The following is a 20,635-nucleotide window of genomic DNA, read 5'->3' as shown; positions in this document are numbered from 1 at the left end:
TAAATTTATATACCAATGTAAAACAGAAAAATCAGAGAACGTTAGTCACATCATTTAACTACACAACTGAAAAGAAAGTAAGACACTGGATTAACCAGCACAGTTTTACCCTTAACTCTAAATTTTTGTGGGTTTGTATTACAGTCTCTCCATTATTTAAACATAGGTCTGTTCCATATACCATGCAGAGGATTTCCATGAGGAACTTCCATTAGCATTAATGAGAGTTACTGAAGTTTATCACCCGTCATCATTCCCACAGACACACACTTTCAACGCTCACAGAGTAATCACCAAAACGTTCTTAAAGCCCCGTGAATACAAAAACCAAAATGTCACAGACTAAGATTTGTCCAACATCTTGCATAAACCCAATTTCTTAAAAACCTAAATTTTTTGAGATTCAAAGCTAAAATCATTCTCCTATAATGCCGTCTCAAATTAAGCAGGTGAGAAAGGGCTGGCTGTTACTAGAGGTATATAAAATAGTTTCAGATGCCCCTTCTGGATGGGCAGTAGTCTATTCATTTTACTTGCACAACTCTTTGCAGTCATTTGTCTATTTCAAAAGACAGTGCTTAACAATATTAACTTTCATAGAGTAAGAGTTCAGGCAACAATTTAATAGTTATTAAAAGGTATTTACTCCCATTTCTTCAAGGCCAATAATCTCTATCACTTAACCTTGCATCAAGACAACTTTTTAAAGAAAAAGTTTCTTTCATGAAGTTCTGATATTTAGATCCAATCTGAATTAGGTATTGTGAATACTGTAACTATAACTTTCAGAACATGATCTTCATTATGTGTTTCCAAATTCTGACTATAATCATTTCAAGACTTTAAATCATCTATTCAATTGTCTCCCATCTAAGAAGTTCATATTCATGTGCTAGGAGTACTTTTTAAATCTATACCTTTCCCAATAAACACTCTTGTTGTTATTTGCTCATTTTTTTAAAATACATAAATTTTAGTGACTCAGAAATAAAAATATCTATGCACTACTGATAATCCAATATAGAATGCTAGAAAAAAATTACTATCATTATAGCTTCAACAAATAATATTAATTTTATGTTGTTTCATATATCTAGAAATATATTTTCTAACTTCCACATTTGAATTGTAGGCTTATTAACACATAAAACTAAAAATAAAATGTGGATTCCCTATTTGAGGAACAAAATCATATAAAAGATATGATACAAATCAATATTCATTTTAATTTTTGCAGGCATAAACATATGAAGTCTCCTAGTATGTTTGCAAGATACTATACCTATAAAGCTACATGAGAATATTCAAATAATCAATACTATGAATTTTTTTTAAATCAAGAATCCATCTAATACAAATTTCTGTCTAATAAAGAACATTAAAGAAATTGTCAGAAATCTAATCCCAAATGCAAAAAGCTACAAAATTCCTCCTCCTCTGTAAGAAATGGCATGTAACTAGAGGAAAAAATAAAATAAATGAGGTGACAAAACACAGGTAAGTTGCTTTTGGTATGAATCAAAGCCACCAAGCGGATTCAACAGTGACCCTGTAAAAGTACACTTGGTGCCTTGGTTAACCTTACTTAAAGTGCTGCATAGTCAAGATGGAACTAAAAACACAAGTCTGCCCACTTCTTGTACTAAAGATTCAGAAATCCTTTTCACAGTAGAACGCTGTTTACTGGACTGTACCCACAAGCTTCCTGAAAGTATTTTGACTAAGGCTCTTAAGAAGCTCTATCAGCAGAATCTCTGACTAACAGATACACTATTTTAAGCAGTAAAATCTGCACAGTGGTTGCAGCCAGACTATACAGCATACCGGATCATGAAATATACTAAAATGGATGAGTATTTGCAAAGTAATGACCTTGAAAATCTGCACGAAGAGAATGTGAATAGATGGACAAGAGGTTTACATCCCTAATAATCTGGTCAGAAGATTTACAAGACTACTAACAAATACCAAATTCACCTACTATGCTGCTTCACTATAAATTCAATAATGCTGCCTGTAAAGTTTTGTTTAGCAAGTGATACAAATATTAATCATCTTACATTTGATAATTATAATGAATTAAAATTAGGATTAAAGTATATAAAGGATATACTATAAACCTTGTAATTTATTCACCTCATTTCTTAATATACCTACTAAGTAGATAAAAACAAGATATATTAAAACAATTTTTTCCTACTGAAATTTTGACTATAATTTTGACTCTCTTATGTAGCATAAAACCAAATGCTTTAAAAAAATATAGAACTTTTTTCCTGGAACTCTGCCCATCAAAATAAAAACTTAATCAGAAAAATTAAAATGTACATTAAGACTACACATGTCCTGATGTCATTTTTTAACTTAAATGCTTTCTAAGTCTAAAATATTATACTATAAATTTGGAGTTCAAGAATCTCAAAGTTTTTTTTACAAAGTAATCAAAATTTTAAAATTGGTAGTACTCTGCAACAGGTCAAAAATCATCACATACATCACATGTATAAAATATCTATAACCAGTCTTTGTTTTTAATATTTGAGTAAGTGCTTGTTCCTTTACTTAAGCCTTTAACTAAAAAATCAGAAAAATGAAAACCAATGAGACAAAAAATTGCTGCTTCTGCCAATTAAGCATCAAAACAAAACAGCTAATAACGAAATACTACTTTGAGGCTCTCTGTGTATAACAACTGCATCTCTAAAAAAATTATTGCTGTAAAAATAAGTTTTCAGCATGTATATTATGTGATTTGTACATGTATTCTGCTAGTAACTGCTGTAAATATTCTGAATGTAGCAATGATTATCCATAAGGGTGAGAATAAAACTGAAATGAGATTTGCAGCTTTGAATACATTAAAAGAAAATACACATGAAACAAAATACACGTTTCTCATGAACCCTCTTGCTGAACAATAACTTACCAATGAAAAAATCAGAATTTTTTTTTGTCATGCTGTATCTCCTAATCTGTTTTTCTTTGGTAGCCAAGTACAAGCCATCACAAAATATAACAGAGTATATTACTAATGAGATATGAAGAATACCTCCAATTACCAAGAGTTTTCATGACCTGCTCGAAAACTTTCATTTGGAGTTGTCTGATAGATGGAGTGTTTCAGAGCTTAACATATTTCAATAATATTGGAATTTATTAAACTTCTTCCCAATACATCACTCACGTTCCAGTATATGAATCTAACATTACATTACCCTTGTAACCGTTTTATTCAAATGTGTTTCCTCATAGAGGAGAGGGATGGACAGCTTTTAAAGTCAATCAAGATAAACTGCCTTTAATAAAATTACTTTAAACATACAATTTAACCATTGAAATTGAATGGATAGAGCATTTTAAAGCACCAATTGTTCAGAAACTAACTTAAAACATAAACCACTCTTTTTTGTTGTTATTATTTCCCTGTATTTCCCCCAAAATGTGCTGCAACTGGCATCTAAATAGTTTCTTTGCATGGTGAACTGAAACATCTTGAATGCTCAAACTGTATTTTTATGAGTGCCTAGGGACCCTAAATTTTAGTGGTCTATTAAATGCCAGCAATTTCATGCTGCCTTGCATAAAACAGCATTCACATATTAGAGCACAGTAGTTCCATAGCTACATTATACTTCTGTTCCAACATTTAAACAAAAAACTGAAGCAGAGGTGAAACAAAATAATATTTTAAAAAATAATCCTTCCCAATCTTTTCACATTTAGTTAATATAGTATCTGTTGACAAATACATAGCATTTAATTTTTTAAAAGCTTTTTACAATTTTATAAGCAACTATTGTTTATTCTCAAAAAATGTATAGTAGCCAAAAACAGTGAGGGGGTGGGGGAGTGTAAAGCTTTTTCTCATACCCATGGACAATATGTCTTCACAGTAGATTGTGATGAAAGTTAACCTCTCTAAGATAAATTTACTGATTCCATATATTTTCATGCAGAAGAGCCCCAAAATTTACTTTATACATTTCTACCTTATGCCACTTATCGTAAGATTTGTACAATCTTCTATGTCAAGACTTTTTAGTCTCTTACCTGGCAACGTTATCCTTCTCAAAAAGAAATCCAGTCCTACAGTCTGTTTGTACTGTTTCCCAAAAGTTTCTTGAGCAAAACACGTAGCTAAGGAGGTCTAAAAAATTGATGCACAGAATATCAAAATTAATCTCTTTGTTTAAGAAATGTAAACATAAGACCACTACTAAATCTTATTAAGTAATCTTAACATTTATACTGCAATTAATCCAACAAGCAACTTTAAGCAGCTCTAATCAGTTACAAGGGGAGGAGGGACTTGATACTACCAGGTAAATTTCACTTGCCAGCAGCTATCAGTGGGGACAACAGACTAATCAGTTAGATCTCTTTAAATCCCCTGATTGTCAAGCTCCTTCTCCTTGCTGGAAATTAGAATTTGAGAATTATCAGCAGAAAAAATGAAAACAACATAATTAAAGATCAGAACCTTATACATAAGTTCAATAAAAAATTTCAGAGAACACTAATAAGTTTTATTTCTGAGGTTAAATATTCTGAAGGTAGTTGTGTCCTCAGTTAATAATAAGCACTAATTAAGGAAGGGAAAACCTGCTTACAGACTTTCTTTTCTTTTGTCCCACAAGAAAAGCAACTTAAGTATCTAATTTTTCTCTACATTAAAGATGTTAAGTGAAAATTATTCTATAGAATGACTGTGATAATATGCATCTTTTAAATAAAGAAGTTGGTATTTTTAAGATTAATGTAAAGTAGGCCCAATAAATATTTTTTATCCAAGAACCACAATACTAAGAAGTCAGAAGATATTATAACCACAACAGATATACATTTACTGTTTTTCAATAACAATTCAAAGTTTTATTCAAAAACTCTGGATCTTACTTTGAGAGTACCATTTCTTATCAAAGCAAAATAATCATTAATCATTCTGGTAACTAAATTAACTCAATAACTCAGACTTCTTAAACATTTTAAATTCACTATTCTTATTTGTAAACTTCCCTCCAAAAAAAGAGAAAGGCAGCTTCATTAAACTTTTATGTTCCTCAAGATAGACTCCCAAAGTTAGGAAGAAATAACCCTTTTTTAATTTTAAAAGTTAAAATTAGATGTCAACTCTTAATGAAAACTAAGATTAAATTTCCAGGATAGCTCAGTATAGTTAATTTTGACATAAGTACAGCAGTGCAAAAGAACACTTGGCCAAATTTCAATTCCTTTTAACAAGATGATATAAAATTCCTTTTACACCAAACCATATTTTTCACACAAATGGCAAAATGCACACCCTCACTCCAAATTTTTTAATATTTAAATACCCAGCATTTGTAATAAATGTATAGGATATTTTGTCAAGTATTTATTGAGTGCGACCATATGAAAGATGTTCTGGGAGACATTTAGAAATAAACTCACTACATGTCACATCCTTGAAGTATGTAACATATCCTTGAAACATGTAACAATACCAAAACTAAGAGATAAGAATTAAAAAGGTAAGTATCTCTTTTTAAAGACTTCTGTTTTTCATTTACCTTAATTATGCCATAGAGCTTGTCTAACTTAGAGCACAAAATTATCTGTGAAAGGGTTCAGAATTTTAGAGAGAAGTAACTATCACTACATATACTATTACAGGGCATTTCAAAATGTTTAATATACGGATGACTGAAACACTTAAAAGTCAAAGACAAATTGAGAGCACATGTAACATCATCGTCATGTCATTTAAGATAATTTTTCACTCTCATTAAAGATTCTCAGAGTTCAATATTTTTATATTTGGAAATATTCAGAAAAACGCTAAGTAAGGTTCTTTTCTTGGAAAAAGGACGTCTAGATTTTAACAGCCCTGCCCTCACACTTCTGAGGCAAACATAAAGCTATAATTTTCAATTGAAATAGAGTATAAAATGTCAAAAGTATAGGTCATTGGATCACACAGAATATTAAAATAAGTTCTTATACTATCTCCTGACATCTTGCTGAAAAATTAAACAGAGAATCAACTGAATCAGTGGGGGCACTTCCTCTTCAATAATCTAGATTTCATGTCATCTTTCACATTCAATGATTTCTCGCAAGTCACTGTATAAATACCCTTCTTAAACAACTATACGTGTGAACAACCAGCTACCATATCTGAAATATTTGTATCTGATTCTTTATACAACCATACTACATTTACCAACACTGAAAAGATAACAAAATAGAATATTTTGTCTCAAAAAAACTTGGAAAATGTGTAATAAAAGCAAAAGTACCAATCAGAACAAGAAAGAAAGAGAAACACAGGTTACTAGAGGGAGGAGCTAAATTTCTCTTTGAGAAACTGTTAGTGGTCATCTCAATACTCTATTGCTTCTATCAGTGTGTACAAAAATGCCAGAGTTAGAACCAGTAGAAAAAACTAATACTAGAAAAAATAGCCAAGAGTTAACTCAGGATACAAACAAGGATGAAAGAGAGGCTCAATTCATAGAAAAGGACAGTAAGGGAAATAATGGGAATGTTTGTAGCTGTCAATAATTTGAGAGCTGAATAAGGTATGGAGAAAAAAAAATGCGGGGAATAAGAATAATGAAAGATTAGGTGTCAGATGCTTATGTCAGGAAATTTCTGGCAGAAAAAGCTATTACAGTTTTAAAATAGATTATTTTGTCAAGATGATGAAGACTTAAGTCAGAGCACCATAAAAAATAGCACTGCTATTCTTTGAAGCAGAAAGATAGTCCTAATTCAACAATATGGCAATGAAAAAATTATGCTTTGCCTTGCACCAGGCAGAATTTTAAACAGAGATGAAAAACCATAATTATTCACACTAAATAAGCAACAAGGGAAAACACATATGATAGACTAAATACAAAACTTAGATACAAACTTATGAACAAACATCAACTGAGTGATACAAGTATGATACATACATACTGGAAGAAAAATGAACAAAAGTTTAAAAAATTATAAACATGTACAATACCAGGCAATTTTTGTGTCTTTTTATAAATGTATTATGTTATAGTCATTATGATTTTAAATGCAAAATAAATTTGGTTGTGCAATAAGATTTTGAAAAATTAGGTGGCCTTCAAAAGAAAACCTAAATGATAAGAAAACTATAAAAATTTAACTTAAAATTTTTATTGAATTAAGTTGTCAGAAACAATGCTGATTTACTTATAACTCAACCATTCAAAAAATTTAAGTATAAAAATTCATGCTTTATAAAGAAAAACGACTCCAAGTTCTCTTTTTTCCCAAACTGTTTAAACATAATCAGAGCATATTAAGTTGTTTTCCTCATTAATACAAATCGATAACAAAGTATCCAGGAAGACAAGAAGGAAATACACAGAATACTACAAATTTTTCATGTGAATGACATCTTTCCCAGGGGCCCTCAGATGTCAGAACCAAAGGCAGGAGCAACTGTTCAATGCCAACTGCCAGGGAGGATGCAAAGAGAAGCCGTCACTACAGAAACCAGGGTCCAAACTATACCAGCAACACGGAAATGTGAAACTGAGAACAGGCAACTGGCAGCAATAAGAACCTACATTTCTGAAGACTATGGTTGGGAAAAGGGAGAGGAGTAGAAAGAAAACAAACTTTAGCAATATTCCCAGAAAGAGTTTTGGCACCTTTGACAGAAGCACAGGCATGAAGGCATCCCAAGCGGAGGCTCTTCACTTTATTTGGGGGAAAGGGGTCATAGACCCCTCTGAGATCTTATGTTCCCTCTCCCCAAAGCAAGTACTGGGCAACGTTTACTTCATTTCAGGAATTCCACAACCTTGGGTTAAGAAACCCTGCTGAGGAGTTAAAGGGGACTGACTAGCTGCCTGACATTCTCACGCACCCATTCATTCAACCAGCCCCCACGGGGGCTAGACTTTAAGGCAGGGATTCTCTCTGTTATGCTGGCAGCTCTGCCTCAGCATCTAGCCCATAAGAAGAGTTCAACAAACATTTGTTGAATGAATGCTTGTACGGACAGGTGCTGTGCTGGGAACAGAGATGATGAACAGGTATAATACTAAAACAGCAACTAACGTTTATTGAGTGCACACTGTGTTCTAAAAGTTTTATGTGTATTTTCACATTTAATGTGTATTTTCACATTTCTCCCCTCGCGGTGGCCCGTAGCAATACCCATCTTACAGATGAAACACAAACAGGTTAGCAATTTGCCCTCCAATCATCCAGTAAGTGATGGAGCCCCAATTCTCACCCAGGGAATCTGATTCCAGAGCCAACCTCTTGGGAGCTCACAGTACAGTGGAGGCATCAGAAACAGTGAGGGGGAGAGGAAGGGAGGAGCAAAGTGTGACCCGGTCTACAAGTAAAGGAGGTAGCAAGATGCCCTGGCAGATTCTTGCCAGTCCTGAGAGGCGAGAAGCTGCAAAGCTGCCCAGGGAGGCGCGATGCTGGCCTGAGTCTTGAAGGAGTTCGCAATGTCCAGGCAGGGAGTTGGGAAGTGACTTTTTTTTTAAGGGGGCGCTGGATAGCGCCCGTCGGGTTTCACCAAGCGCCCACTTCGTGTCCGGCCCCAGGTCTTAACCAGACGGGCCCGGGCCTAGAGGCCCCAGGGCTTGGGGTAATGAGGCGACGCCAGGAGGCGGGGAAGAGGCTGGGGGGCGCCGGGGCCGCGCCGGGGTTCCTGCAGGCGTGGGACGGCGGGCCCGCTTGAGGACTGACCTTCCCGGAGGTGCCGTCCCCCAGCACGACGATTTTCAGTTGCCGGTCCTGGCTCTCCTCCTCAGAGTCCGACATGGTGTCCCGGGAACCAGGCCCGCCCCCCGAGGTGGAGTGAGGAAGGGAAGGAGGAGGCCTCCAGGGGCGGGGGAGAGGAGGAAGGGAAGCAGTGGGGGCAGGACCCCCCGCCCCGGTGTCTCAGCAGCCGCTGGAAGGATTGGAGAGAATTACTCGCCGGACGCCATCTTGCCCTCCTCCCCTCCCCCGCCCCCGCTCGGGTCCCGCCCCCTGCGCGCACGTCGGGCGCGCGCCCCCGCCTCTGCACCAACCCGCGAGGACCGCGGGGCCCCCTGGCGAGCCGCACCACTCGCAGGCCTGGGCTGGGGGGGAACGTTCGAGCGGGAGAGAAGAGCCGCTGCGCTCTTTGCAGAGGTGGTTGGCTAGGGGGAAAATAGAAGTGTATCTTTCAAATTACGTGGAAAAAAAATGGAAGCGGAGTAGTTCGTAGGCGTTCTATCAAATTCCGTTGTTTCACTCCCCACTTATAAGGTCCCTGACGTGAATGGTTTAGCCCGAGGGGGGCGGAGGAGGGACGCCTGGGCTGCGCACCACGGTTGCCATGGAAGCCCGGAGTCCGCCGAGACTGGCGGCGGGGCGGCTGTGTCTGGGCACCCCAGACGTGGGTTGCCTGGCGGAGCGCTCAGGGGAGAGGCCCCTGGAGCTGATGCGGGCTCGGGAGGTCGCGCGCCGGAAGAATGACATCTGGGAAGAGGGCGCGACCGGCCGGAGAAGCGGGCGGCTAAGGGCAGAGGTTGCAGGGAGGCTGCTGTCGCGGCCGAGAGCGTGATGGCGCTGCCTATTTTGACCTCTCAAACTCGCCGTTTCTCGTTCATTCATCAAGCATTACCAGCGCTAACCCCATAGCACTTGGACCCTAGGACAGCAGTTCTCTAAGTGTGGTCCGGGGATAAAGTCAAAACAATTTTGGTAATATTACAGACACTTTCTTTGCCTTTTTCACATTCATTCTCTCACAAATTTACAGTTTTCCGGAGAATACACGTATGTATGACGTAATCACTGTGGCAGCTAAGGGGGCGTGTGCTTGTTACTCTGTTTTTAAACATTTCTCAATTTTAATTTCAATGCAGTAAAGATAGGTATAACCCACATAGACATAAGCTCTTTGGATTCCACGGTAATTCTTAAGCGTATGGGAGAAACCCTGAGTCTGAAAAATTTGAGAACTGCAGCCCTGAATGATCTCAGTCCAAGAGGGTGAGTAAATGGCATAACTGAAAATTACAATATAGTGAGATAAATTCTACAATAATAATGCAAGCCTGATATGTTTGTCTTGTTAATCACTTTACATGTATTATTACCTTTACTCCTCATAGGAATCCTCTAAAGTAGGTAGAATTATACCCATTTTACAGATGAGGAAGCTTAAGTTGCAGGAAGCTTAGCTCAGAGGCAGTGGTCCTGGAGAGAATATGGGAATTAGAATTGGAAAGCAGGACAGTATACAGAAATGTCCAGCCCTGGAGGCAGCACTGGAGTTGTATTCACAGATCTGCACTTCCTAGATATGTGCCCCTACCCATAATTTCCTCATCTGTAAAATAGACTAGCTCCTCTGTAGGGTTGAGAATTAAATGAAATAATCAGTATCAAGTAGCATAGAGATCATGATGCCTGGCATGTAGAAAACACTCAGTATTAACCAGTGTGATTATCACCCTCATCATCATCATTAAATGTCGGTCCATGTTGGAAACACCACTACTTTCTAGCCATGTTACCTTAGACAAGTTTCTTGTGTAGAGCCTCAGTCTCCTCATCTGCAGATATGTCTGGTCCACAATAAAAGGTACCTAGTTAGTATTAGTACCCAGTTCTTTCCCCACTCTCCCACTACTACTGCCACCACCAACTTTCTAATCACTGGATTTGTTAATGAGAATCAGAAGAAAGAGGGTATATGAAAGGCTTTGTCAAGTTCTTTATAATTGTTGGTTTGAGGAATCTGCTTTTAGTGAGGACAGACTTAACCCCTTCTTGTCCATGAGGAAAGTTAAAATGCCAGAAATTTGCTTTTCCACCCTTCCTTGATGGAGATGGCTATGTGATCCACCTGACCAATGAGATAGAAGACAGTGTCCTTTGAGATACAGTTGGAAAATTATATTCTCCGAGCCTTCCTCCTCCCTTCCCTTCCTTTCATTACTGGGTGAGAATAGGATATTTGGAACTACCACAGCTTCTTCAGCCTATCATCTGGGCTTCTTGTTATGGAAAATAATACTAAGACACTTTAGTGATGTATTTCATTACTTGCAAACAAAAACATCCTAACTGGCATAACTATAATACTTTGGCCAAGATCTATATTCAGCTAAACTCACAGGACTGATTTTCATGTGTAGAATTATATGAAGGGAAATGTAGAAGAAAACTTCCCATTTTCTAATCATCGGTTTCCAAGATGACTGCCCTGATGGAGAGACAACTTTTATTTGGATATGGGTGTATCACTGGGATGGTATTGCTATATAAAACAAAAAGTCAGTTGCATTATTTTAGTGACCATATTTTACACATATATGGCAAGTTTCTGGGTTTAAAATTAGAATTTGAAGACTTAGAGCCATTTTTAAAAATTAAAAAGAAAAAAAAAATCGTCGTCTGCGTAGAGAACCATATTAATATTGAGAGCTTCCAGTATGGTACTTTAACATTCTAAAGAGAAATAGAGCTGATCCACAGAAAAGGAAATGTCTGTATAGGTTCTCAGGTACAGTGCCCATAATAGGGTCATAGACAAGAAGAATGGTTTTCAGTGGTTTTAAAACAAACGAAAGGTTTAGAAAAGAATTCTAGACATTTCAAGAAACTAGGTTTCTTTAGAACCCTAATTTTAAAATATCTTCCTTGGCATCCCTAACAGATAATCATCCAAATTTTATTTGAATACATCCATATTCAAGGAGTTTATTTCTTCATGAAGCAACCTGAACTATGGATGGATAGACTTGGTCATTAGAGTATTCTCTCTGATGATAAGCCAAAGTTTATCACTATAAATTCCAGCTAATAGTATTAGGTATGTCCTCTGGAGTAAAACAAAATCTTCCCATTCTATAGAAAGATGTTCAAAGTGATTCATTAATAATTAGTGATTAATGTGACAAATGTTTAATGAATGCCTATTTTGTATTAGGATTCTTATTCACAACTCTTCTAAGCACTGAGGCACAAAAGTGAACAAAACATACAAAGGCTCTGCTCCCATGGAATTTACAAACTGATAGAGCGGTCTAGTAGGCTGAATAATAGCAAAGCAGAGATATCAGGTCCTAATCAGTGGAATCTGTAAATGTTACTTTGGTTTTTCTTTTTCTTTTTTTTTTTTTTTAAAAAAAAGCATCTTTCAGATGTGATTAAATTAAACCTCTTAAGATGGGGAGACTATCCTGGATTATCTGGGTAGATCCTGAATACAATCACATGTATCCTTATTAGAGAGAAGTAGAAAGAGATTTGGCCTAGACAGAAAAGGAGAAGGCAATATAAACATAGAGACAGAGACTGCAGTGATGCAGCCACAAGCCAAGAAATGCTGGCAGCCACTAGTGGCTGGAAAAGGCAAAATAAATTCTCTCCTGGAGCTTCTAGAGGGAGCACAACCCTGCTGACTCCTTGATTTGAGTCTAGTGACATTGATTTAGGACTTCTGTCCTCCAGAACTGTGAGAAAATAAATTTATGTTGTTTGAAGCTACCAAGTTTATGGTAATTTGTTACAAGAGCCACAGAAAACTAATACAAGAGATCTTCAAAAAGTTTGTAGGAAGTGCATATTATGAAAATCTATGCATGGATTTCAAAAATTTTTTTGCACCAAAGTAACTTGTAGTAACTTGTTATAACATGGCTGAACAGGATCTAGTTTGAGGCACAAAGAAGCACAAGCCATCAGTTTGAAAGGAGCCCCTATCAGAACAACATAAATTCTACTGAAATTGAAACAAGGACAAATAGCAAATTGATGGTGAAGCTTGAACGGAAGGATGGTGAAATCATTGAAACTTTGATAAATGAGAGAGTGTGTATGATAGTACATATCAAAGAGGAAAGAGGTGACAGTTGGAAACCATATTGGAAAAGAAATAAAATTGGAATTCTATATTTCATCATACACACAAATTAATAAATTCCATTTGGATAAGAATCTAAATGTGAAAAAATTTAAATACTATAAGGAGGCTATCTTTCTTATCTTAGGATTGAGAAGGATTTCTTGATCAAGACACAAAGAGTTCCTCATAAAAGGAAAAAATCAAGAAAATTGCATTAAAACTAAAAAGTACTGGTCATCAAAGCATACCATAAAAAAGTGAACACATAAGCCACAAACTAGGAGGAGATATATTTGATACATAAAATTTATAGCCATCATTTGAGCTCAGGAGTTTGAGACCAGCCTAAGCAAGAGTGCGACTCTGTCTCTACTAAAAAAATAGAAAAGAAATTAGCTGGAAAACTAAAAATATATACAGAAAAAAAATTAGACAGGCATGATGGTACGTGCCTGTAGTCCCAGCTACTCAGGAGGCTGAGGCAATAGGATTGCTTGAGCCCAGGAGTTTGAGGTTGCTGTGAGCTAAGCAGATGCCAAGGCACTCTAGCCCAGGCAACAGGGTGAGACTCTGTCTAAAAAAAAAAAGAAAAAAAAAAACTTATAGCCAGTCGCTATCCAGAATCTACAAATTCTTAAGAAAAAAAAATCAGTGGGAAAATGAGCAAACAAAATAAAACAATACTTTAGAGAAAAGAAAACATGTATGGTGAATCAACTTATAGAAAAAATGTCCAACCTCCTTAATATAACCAGAAAAACACAAAAAGGGGCTTCATAAGATACCATTTCATACCCAGTATATTAGCAAAAACTAAAAAGTCCGACAATTTCTTCATCAGTCAAGAAAATAAAAAACACACGGGTTAACAAACAGAAATAAGTAAATATAGGGAATTGGTTACAAGGTGTTAAAGGACAGAAAAAAACAAAAAGGAAATGGGGTAGCACAAAGTTACTGCAAGAAGCAGCTACAAGCTTTTAGACTAGGGGAACAAAGGGAGAGGTTGGGGTTATCATAACTTTGAAGCTGAGAGGAGAAGGCCTGGAGATTTGAGACCCAGACTTTTGCCTTGCTGCTGCTGTTCTTTAGGAATATGCAGGAAGGATCCAAGGAGCGAGAACCAGACTTCTGAGGATAAAGTTGCATTGGCTGCTACTGGCCATATGTTGGTAGATCCCAATATTTAGGGGTCCCACAGAGCTGGAACTCACCTCTGAGGAGAGGACGCTGCTCAGCTGTTTCTGGTGCCTCTAAATGAGCACAATGAGGCTGATTCAGGGAGTGTGGAAATAATCACAGCTATAACCAGCTACTGCTGCTCAGGCAAAATGCCACTTTTGGAAGAACACTGATAGGAATACCAAGCAAACGGGAAAGAATACCCCTTCTGCCTCCTCCTACCTTCCAAACTCCCTCTTGTGGCCCCCATTAGCAGAAACTAAAAGGAAGCAAGCTGGCAAAAGAAAAATGTAGATTTGGGAAGTATTAGCCCTATCTTAAGTCAGTATAGAATGTATGTAAGTTTGGAGGTTAAAGCCAATACCTTTATAACTGGCACAATACCAATTATTAAGGAGCATGTAGATCAACAGGAACTCTTATGCACTTCTTGTAGAGAGTACTTGAAACCACTTTAGAAACAATTTGTCATTACTTCATAAAGTTAAAGATTTGCATGCCCTGTAACCCAGCAATTCCACTCCTAAGCATGTACCCTGGAAATCTCATGTATAAATACAGCAGGAGAAATGTGCAAGAATTGTCATAAGCTCATTTTCATTAGAAAAATAATCCAAAAGCCTTTCAAAAGTAGATAGATTTTGGCATATTCACACAAGAAAATATAGAGCATTAAAAAAATGCACTACAGCTATGTGGGTTTATCACAGAAACACAATATTGAGTGAAAAAAAGCTAATCTGAAAAGAGCTCATACAGTATGATACCATACTTATAAAGCTCTGAAACAAGAGCTCAAAATTAAATGTAAATATGTATGTATGTACATGTATAATAAAAAAAATCCAAAAAGAGAATGGTAAAAGAAAGTGGATGAAATAGAAAAGGAACAGAAGGGGAGATACAGGTTTGTAATTATTTTATTTTGGGGGTTAGATAATGTCTTAGTCATTTTCTGTTGTTTATAACAGAATACCAGAAACTGGATAAGTTATAAAGAAAAAAATTATTTCTTACAGTTAAGGCTGAAAAGTCCAAGGTTGATGGGCTGAATCCAGTAAGATCCTTCTTGCTGGTGGGGACTCTGCAGAATCCTGAGTTGGTACAGGGCATCACATGGGGAAAAACCTGAGTGTGCTCATGTGCTAATGTGCTTGCTCGGGGGTCTCTTCCTCTTATTATAAAGCCACCAGTTCCTTCCCATTAATCCATTATCCCATCAATCCATGAGTGGATTAATCCATTAATGAAGGCAGAGCCTTATGATCAGGTCACTTCTTAAAGACCCCACCTCTCAATGCTGCCGCATTGGTGATTAAGTTTCAACATGAGTTTTGGAGAAAACATTCAAACCATAGCAGATGGTGATTATACAAGTATTCATTATTTGATTATGCTATGTAACTTATTTATATCTTAATTAAATTATTTGCTATATACCCGAAAGAAAATTAAATGATACCTGTGTAATCTTTTAAGTATTAAAAAGAAATGAGAACTTCAAGATTTTTTTTAAATATTATTAAACTACAAAAATTAAAATTGTGTGGAATAGACACCAAAATAGATAGATGGATTCTTTCAACAGAAAAGTTTAGAAAGTTCCCACTGTATGAAGAAATTAACTGGTTAGTAACAGTAATGTTTTTAATCAGTGGGGAAAACATGGGAATAATTTTTAAAACTGAGTATCCTGGGCTGGGTGTGGTGGTTTATGCCTATAATCCTAGCACTGTTGGAGGCCAAGGCAGGAAGATGGCCTGAGGCCAGGAGTTTGAGACCAGTATGAGCAAGATCGACTGCATATCTACCAAAAAAAAAAAAAAAATAGCAGGATGTGGTGTAATGCCCCGGTAGTCCCAGCTACTTGAGAGACTGAGGCAGGAGGATCACTTGAGCCCAGGAGTCTGAGGTTGCAGTCAGTTAAGATGACGCCACTGTACACTCTAACAACAGAGTATATACATCATTCCTTCCTTCAAAATGAATTCTGCATGAAATTAAAGCATACATTTAAAATGAAGCCATAACGAACTAGAAAAAAAGTAGATGAATGTTTATAATCTGAAGTGGAAATATCTCCTCTAAGCATGGCACAAAACTCAAGTCACAAAATTAAAGACCAATAAATTTTGTATATAAAATTTTACACATCCATGTAGCCAAAAGCACTATTAGGATCATATAAACTTCCAGCAAAGACAGCTTAGATGATTTGTAACAATCTTCTCACTGAGGACACCTAGAAAATCTAGACATAATATTTTTTAATCTGTTTGAAATTATCAGAGAGTTACCAAATTATAGTATGAGAAATTGGGCTAAGATTTAGATGAGGAAAAAAGCCCAAAAAGCAGCATGGGGGGCAACTCTTCCCAGACAGTATCTGCTGATTCAAAAAGTAGAGCTGAGAGATAGAGAAGATAAGTAGCACTATTAACACCCTCATAAAACTGGGAGGAGAAGAGGTTAACATTGGAATTCAAGGCACATCAAGGAGGAGGGGCCTTAGTAAACTAGACCCCTGTTCTTTAGATTGGAGCCCTGAAAAGCTACATCTTAAAAGAAAGAGTGGGTGTGGCAGAAATAGATGGTCTCCATGGGAACTGAAACCAATTTTTGAGTTATCTCAATTCCTCATTAAATTAAGATGATCTGGGGTTGCTGGTGTCCCTAAGTAAACCAAAGAAGCAAAGGTATATTTTCTCTGGATGAAAATAATATCAAATTATCTTTATAATTTTCCATAATCAATATCTGACACTCAGTCAAAAACTTGTGGTATGAGGAGCAAGACTTTGTGACTTAAAAGAATTTGGGAACAAAAGGAGTATACCACAGGAATCCAGATAATGGAGATATAAAATATGGCCTTTAAGTAGCTAATATGTTTAAAGGATTAAACAAGAAGATTGAGAATTCTGTCAAGGAAGTTGAAACTATAAAAAAGAATCAAATGGAAATTAGTGATAAAGATATAATACCTGAAATTAACCCAATAAATAAGTGTTATAACTGGTTAGACACAGTTGAAGAGAGGAATAATAAGGTAGAAATAAATCAGAAGAAAATACCCAAACTGAAGGACACAAAGACAATAGAATAAAAAATATAGAAAATATGATGATAAATGTATAGAGTATGGTCAAAGTGTATAATTGGAGTTCCAGAAGATATATATGGTTTTTTCTTGATTCATCACAAAGTTGGCACTCCAGAGTAGTGAGGGAGAGAAGGACCTTCTTTTCGATATATGGTCTTGGGCCAATTGTATATTCATATAGAACAAAAATGAACCTTGAATCCTGCTTTACACCATATTCAAAAATCAAAATCAATTCTAGCCATTTCATAAAACTAAGTCTGAAATGAGAAAACTTTTAAAAGATTACATAAAATATTTTCATAATCATGGACTGGCCAAAGATTTCTTAATGGAGAAACACATACACACACACAAAACAACCTTTAAGGGAAAAGTTGATTAAATGAGTAACATTAAAATTATTTTAAAATTCTCCTCATCAGAAGATACCTTTAAGTAAATTTAATGAAAACTTCAGAGCAGAAGTTGTTATTTTTAATACATATAACTCATTGATATTTGTGTCTAGAATTGGAAAGTACACCTACATCAGTAAGAAATAGACACAAATAACCCAATAGAATATTGGATATGAGGCTAGGGAAGCATTTCACAAAACAGTAAAATGAAAAGGTTCTCAATTTCATTAGTAATCAGGTAATGATTACTAATTAAAACTGCAATGAGCTAACACTACACATCCACCACAATGGCTAAAATTACAAAAGCTGACATTGCCAAGTGTTGGAGAAGATGTGGAGCCATTAAATTTACCATGCACTACTCATAGGACTGTAAATTTCTGTAACCACTTTGGAAATCTGTTTGGCATTATCTGGTAAAGCTGAATATATGCATCCTATAGTCTAGCAATTTTATTTCTTAGTACCTACCCAACCAAAATACATCCAAAGATATGTACAAGAATGTTTGTAGCAGCATTATGCATAACCCCAAAACTGAACCAGTTCAAATGTCCATCAACAGTTGAGTTGTGGCATATTCACACAGTGGGATATTATACAACAATGGAAATGAATGATTTGCTATATGTTACAATACAAAAGAATCACATCAATATAATATTGAATGAAAGAAGCCAAACAAAAGAGAACATCCTATGTGGTTCCATTTATAAAATAAAGTTTTTAAAAAAACCACTAATATTAGCAAAGTAATGGCTACCTCTGATTGAGAAGCTTTGGAAGTACTGTTAATATTCTATTTCTTGACTTGGGTGGTGGTCACATGGGTGTGTCTAGTTTATTATAATTCACTAAGGGTATGCACTTAAGATTTGTACAATTTTCTGTATGTTTTACTTACATTAAAATTATAAGTAATACATACATGGCTGATAGTAAATGTGTCTAAACTTAAATCTAGAAGAATACAAACAAAATTATGAATAGGTATTAACAGTAGTGAGATTATAGGGAAATATCTTTTTCCATGTTACATTTTGGTATTGTATGGATTTTTTACAATGAATATAAATTTGATTTGAAATTGGAAAAGAAAGAATGAATCAATAAGTCAACAATAATGAAAGACTAATATTAGCAGGAGTCTTTTTCACAGTGGGCGGACAAGAACTTAGTCGTTTTAATCACATTAATTAGCAGTATATTCTGCTAATACATACAAAACCTGTTAGTTTAGTAACCATCTAAAAGCCTTTGTTTGAAAAGAAAAACTCTCGCTTGTAACAGAACCCCAAGCTGGTTTGTGAGCTGCAATTTTCCAGCTGTCCACAGTTCTGCCTCATTGCTTGGGGATGTGCTTCATTGATTCCTAAAGCATAGCTCCAGACAAAACTAAAAATCTGTAGAGCAGGAGAGTTCTCAAATCACCTCTACAGCTGTGAAAAAAGACCTAACACAACTCACTGGCAAGGCTGGAATGGTTAAATAAGGTAATACGTGTAGAAGTGTTTTGAAAAATCGGAGTTGTGGTACAAATGCAAAATATTATTTGAAGCTTGATTGTGGGAGCTTTTAGGACGTGAATTTCCTTGACCATCAAGAACCAGCATAAAGAATTCAGTGATTCTAGGGAACCTCTCATTTCCAGAGTCCACGGGATGGCAGTGCTACAAATGTTCTCTAAGTCACATATCCTTTACTTTGATCCCTTCTGAAAACTAATTTTACACACCTCTCCTCTAATGCATAACTGCCTTACCTATGATGGCCTTTAGCTGTGTCATCTGGGTTTTCCAGTTTATCTGCGTGGGTAAATTTAGGTTTAAGACATTCAGACAAGTGGGATGCTATTATAAAGTGTTATCTTAATGTTGGGATGACATTTCCCAAAATTGAGTTCTTTGGGACACTGGTTGCATGAATTGCTGTTCAAATAAAGTTTGTAGCTACCCCACATTTGGAAAGTGACAATACACTTAAACAGATCATACTCAGAGAAATATTGCAATAAACAATATCTCTGTACCTTTTTAACCTGATATTACTTGGAAAAAGTGTTCTTTGGTCAAATAAGTTTTTGGAAATTTCCCAAACTTACTTGACCAAAGAAACCTTTTCCCAAGTAATATTTACTAATATTATATAGAATTAATATTGCATAAAGCATTATTTTGGAAACCCTACTTTAAAACTAAAAAACTCCAGGAGAGGAAGAAATGTTACATATAGTGAAGAAACTGATTTCTAATATCTAAATCGTCATTACAGAAGGACTTATATGCAAAAAGCTTCAATTTGTCCCTAAATATATAGAGAGTTCAGTTTTATGATATACAAATATTTTGATTCACAATGTGTTTAAAGCTTTCTCAGTGCCTTAGTCATTATTACTAAAACAAATTAGTATCATAAGATTATGAACAGATGTTCAAGCATAGTGGTTAAAATGGTAGCTTAGATTTGAATAGATCTGATTTTCATTTATAGTCATGTTTGTGACCTCGAACAAATAATCTATATTTTGAGAGCTTCAATTTTCTCATCTACAAAATAGAGATTATAGTAATAGTACTTACTTCATAGGGTTTTTATGAAGTTTACGAACAATACATATATGGTATGCTGAGTATAACACTAAATGTATGTTAGAACCTATTATTAAAATGTCTTATTTTGATCAAGTAAGCACATTAGAACATAAATATTCAAATGAGTTTTGTCTGTAAAGCATTCACCATGACAAGCTATACAGTTAAGCCAGTGATGCTAATATTTTCCAAATATCTTTTTTGCAAGGTGAGTGAAGGGATATAGAGTAAGCTTTCTGACTAAATATGAATAAAGTTTGGTGTGATATGGGAGAATCATTTTCCTAAAGAAATTTAAATGAATTCAGTAAAAACATTGTATAGAGCTCATGTACACAGAAAGCCGTGGATTAATATACTACATGCTTTGTGATGGTTAATTTTCAAAAACTGAGGTTTCCTGGAAAAGAAGAAATTCTAGCTTAAGACGGCAACAGTCTAGAAATCCTGACTGAGTTTCCAGCCAGCAGCCTACTCTACAAATTTCAGACTTTCCAGTGTCCAC

The 20,635-nt window shown here is 35.8% G+C and overlaps 1 protein-coding gene across 4 annotated transcripts in view; it reads right to left on the bottom strand.

The window, feature by feature from the left end:
• The window catches only part of RAB28 (RAB28, member RAS oncogene family), a 135,554-nt gene extending 126,581 nt beyond the window's left edge, over positions 1 to 8,973 (bottom strand). For 2 of the 4 annotated variants that reach the window (XM_069494055.1, XM_069494054.1), the window contains exons 1-2: positions 8,713 to 8,973; positions 4,051 to 4,147 (exon numbers count right to left, since the gene is read on the bottom strand). In XM_069494055.1, coding sequence (XP_069350156.1) covers positions 4,051 to 4,147; positions 8,713 to 8,787 — 172 coding nt within the window. In that variant the 5' untranslated portion in view covers positions 8,788 to 8,973. The remainder of the gene's footprint in view (positions 1 to 4,050; positions 4,148 to 8,712) is intronic. The other 2 variants (XM_069494058.1, XM_069494056.1) reach the window with 1 other exon arrangement.
• Between the last annotated feature and the right edge of the window lie 11,662 nt (positions 8,974 to 20,635).

This window comes from Eulemur rufifrons, chromosome 19 (genome assembly GCF_041146395.1).
Source record: "Eulemur rufifrons isolate Redbay chromosome 19, OSU_ERuf_1, whole genome shotgun sequence".
Classification (NCBI taxonomy): Eukaryota; Metazoa; Chordata; class Mammalia; order Primates; family Lemuridae; genus Eulemur; species Eulemur rufifrons.
This window is presented reverse-complemented; position numbering and strand designations above follow the sequence as displayed.